A 2,975-nucleotide genomic window follows, 5' to 3' on the forward strand; every position below is an offset into this window, starting at 1 on the left:
TCATGGTTATTCAGAAATTTACTGTATGTTGTGTATTCGGCAATATGCTTTTCTTTTTCCCTTATCCATCAAAACAGATTGAACCTTTCTCAGACATATGTTTGGGCAAAAAGCCTGAAAGAACGTGCTTGATCATTACTTCCATTGCTAGCAAGCTGGTGAAATGAAGAGATCAAATATTGGATAAGATATCCCATCTTTTAAAATTTGAATTGAAATTTCAAACAAGTTTATTAATTTTCAAAATAAATATTTTAATTTTAAAAAATATTTTTTTCTAGACATATAAATTTAGTTATTAATATTTTTATTTATTTAATAACATGATAATATAAAAATAATATTTTTTTGTTATTTAAAAAAATTATTATCATATAATTTTTATTAATTAAAAAATAAGAGAGCATCTATATGCTTTTTAATTTTTTATTAAAAAAATATAATAATATATTTTTGAATTAATAAAAATGTTTTAATCTTTTCTTATTCTTTATATAAAATGCTTACATTTTTAAAACGAAATATCTATTTCACAAATTAATAAACCTATTTAAAATTTTAATTAAAGCGATTTTGCTTGCCTAGTGCCGGCCAATCACACAAGTAAACTGTTAAAAGTTTTCACAAGACAAGACCAGCTATAAAATCAATTACTATTATTTGTTATATTCTCCATTTGGCCGATGTTTATCTAGTGGCAGATTACACCTAATTTCCTAAGGATATTCAGGCCATTAGCCCATAAGAGTTATCATACCATACAAGTAACAACCAATCTTATGTTGGTTAAATTTCAACCTTTTTTTTTCTCGATGAAGAAAATGACAGCGTAAAAAAGCAACCAGCACATTAAAATTTCACACAGTGAGGAACTCAGGCCTCACCAGAAAAGTGTTATTATGATCCAGGATCCAGTCTCCAGTATACCATTAACTGATTAAATATATCTTAGGATATAACGATCACAAGTCACAACACCAAAATCATGATGAAAGGAAGATATGTAAGTGCATCCAAATAAAATTTTGCGAAAAAGCAGAGAATAGAAAATTAATCAGTACAAACTTCTAAATTGGAAAGCTCTTTCAACTGTCTGATAACAAAGGCAAACAACTATTACCCATGGAAAACCCAACAATTCATAATAATCTCAAACATCATAACCAAAACATAAGTATAGTCCCTAATATACAAAATTAGAATCGCACCAACACCGATAGAGGAAAACTATCAAATTCAACATAAAGCGAAATCAAAAATGAAAATCTCAGAAATTTGTCTCAATAGAAGAATCCAAGTACTTTTCCACCAACATTCTTTCTTCTAGCTTCTTCATGGTCCATGATGCCAGCAGATGTGGTGAGCACAATATATCCAAACTGCAATAAGGAAACAGATGAACATGGCACTCTCATTTCAATCGAATAGACCCTCCATAATCAACACAAGCTTATGTCAACCATAAAATCTAATCTAGTGGACTATGAGAATAAAAACAAGACATACCACTCAGCAGAAAAGCAAGATATGATGCTTAAATCAAAGTCTGTTCCCACCTTTGAAATGTATTTCGTTTCTTTCTTCCGACAAAAAATTTCTTAATCTTGGAAAATAAAGATTCCTATGAAAATACAATATAGAAATTAAACATCAAAAGCCTTCTAAGCTAACCTGTCTTGAAGGAAGTAACCTAGCAGTCCAACCCTCAATCTCCTTGACTCCAACATCAAAACGAGGACTAATCACCCCACACTTGTTCAGCCTCCCGTTCAGTTCAACCACAATTTTGCCAGCTCTGTGATCATCGACATACTCAAACTCTCCGATGTAACCTGCAATGGCAATCAAAAAGTAAGTGTACCAGCATTTTGATATTACAACAGATAAATTTAAGTTTTTAATAAATAAGGGTCGAGAGAATAGTCAACAAACCATGCTTCTGCATGACCAAAAGGAACTTGATGATCACTTTTGAGGAAGGCCTGATCATGACCTGTCGTTTGCCCCTCTTCTCTGCATTGTACATGCTCTTGAGCGCATCATTCAAAACACTAACTCTCACCATCCTTCCAAATGCAAGTTGCTGCTGATTTCACAATGAACAAAAATTAAGCATTTATGGTTTTAAAAAATACTTCAAAATCATATAAAAAGGGTAGATCTTTCTTGAAATTTACTAACATTGTCTTCTACCAAACACTAATTTTACCACAATAATATCCCTCTGTCCCACTCCCCCATTCAAGCAACAATGAAGAATCTCATTCCAGCCAAAACCCAACTTTTTTTTCTGGGTATTAAAATTATTCTAAGCCATTTAATGCTAAAACACAAGAATGCAGAGCAAAAAAAATTAAGGGCACGAAACATTATACCAAGAAACAATTGATTCTTAACTTGCCCAGAAGCCCAAAATCTTCTCAGTTTCTTAAACAATTAATAATACATAAAATACAAAGACAAGTACAGCTAAAACTAACTAATTAGGAGAATCAAATAAAAGTTGCTATCCGATTCCAATGGAAGAACTGAAATATAAAAGGGAGAATTTAAAACAAAGACCTAATTGGATCTAAAATTTTAAGAGGCAAAAGAGTGTTTACCTGAAAGCAAATATGGCGGCCGCGCCCAGGTTGATTGAGGAGAGTGAAGAGAAGTAAATAAAGGCCGAGCTAGGGTTTCGCCGGTTTGCTTTTAAGGGGCGGGGAAGATTGAACACACATTGTTTAGGGCTTTGTGGGGTTTAAGTTCGCAGTCACGAAAATGCCCCTTCGGGCTAATGTGGGCCCTTGGCAAGACAGATGCTGGACTAATGGACCATTCCAGAAAGGCCCAAATAGCCTGATACTTTCCCTTTAAGCTCAATCATGAAATAATATATACAAAAGAACATTGAGCAGAGACCTTAGGGAGAAGGGTACAGCAAATGGGGTTAGTTTGATTTCAGATATTTAATAATGAAATTAATTGAATTT

General features: G+C 32.7%; 1 protein-coding gene across 2 annotated transcripts; it reads right to left on the reverse strand.

Annotated features, from left to right (window-relative positions):
• Positions 1-1,043: 1,043 nt before the first annotated feature.
• Positions 1,044-2,728, reverse strand: LOC110428881 (small ribosomal subunit protein uS8z/uS8w). 2 transcript variants are annotated; one of them, XM_021444800.2, is made up of 4 exons: positions 2,604-2,728; positions 1,933-2,083; positions 1,672-1,832; positions 1,044-1,379 (listed from the first exon to the last, which is right to left on the reverse strand). In XM_021444800.2, the coding sequence occupies exons 2-4, from the start codon at positions 2,063-2,065 to the stop codon at positions 1,281-1,283; spliced, it is 393 nt and encodes a 130-aa protein (XP_021300475.1). In that variant the 5' UTR covers positions 2,066-2,083; positions 2,604-2,728; the 3' UTR covers positions 1,044-1,280. The 2 variants fall into 2 exon arrangements, with proteins under 2 accessions (XP_021300475.1, XP_021300476.1); XM_021444801.2 differs by having other exon boundaries at positions 1,933-2,086; positions 2,604-2,727.
• Between the last annotated feature and the right edge of the window lie 247 nt (positions 2,729-2,975).

The sequence above is a fragment of the Theobroma umbraticum genome, unplaced genomic scaffold (assembly GCF_002168275.2).
Source record: "Theobroma umbraticum cultivar Fairchild unplaced genomic scaffold, ASM216827v3 scaffold_2222.0, whole genome shotgun sequence".
NCBI classification, from domain to species: domain Eukaryota; kingdom Viridiplantae; phylum Streptophyta; class Magnoliopsida; order Malvales; family Malvaceae; genus Theobroma; species Theobroma umbraticum.

Excerpts from the sequence above, each read along its gene's own strand:
- LOC110428881 (XM_021444800.2), bottom strand. The coding sequence starts at position 2,065 with ATGGTGAGAGTTAGTGTTTTGAATGATGCGCTCAAGAGCATGTACAAT. Across the intron at positions 1,833-1,932 it reads TTTGGTCATGCAGAAGCATG|GTTACATCGGAGAGTTTGAG; the intron begins GTTTGTTGACTA and ends TTGCCATTGCAG. Across the intron at positions 1,380-1,671 it reads GGTTACTTCCTTCAAGACAG|TTTGGATATATTGTGCTCAC; the intron begins GTTAGCTTAGAA and ends TCCTTATTGCAG.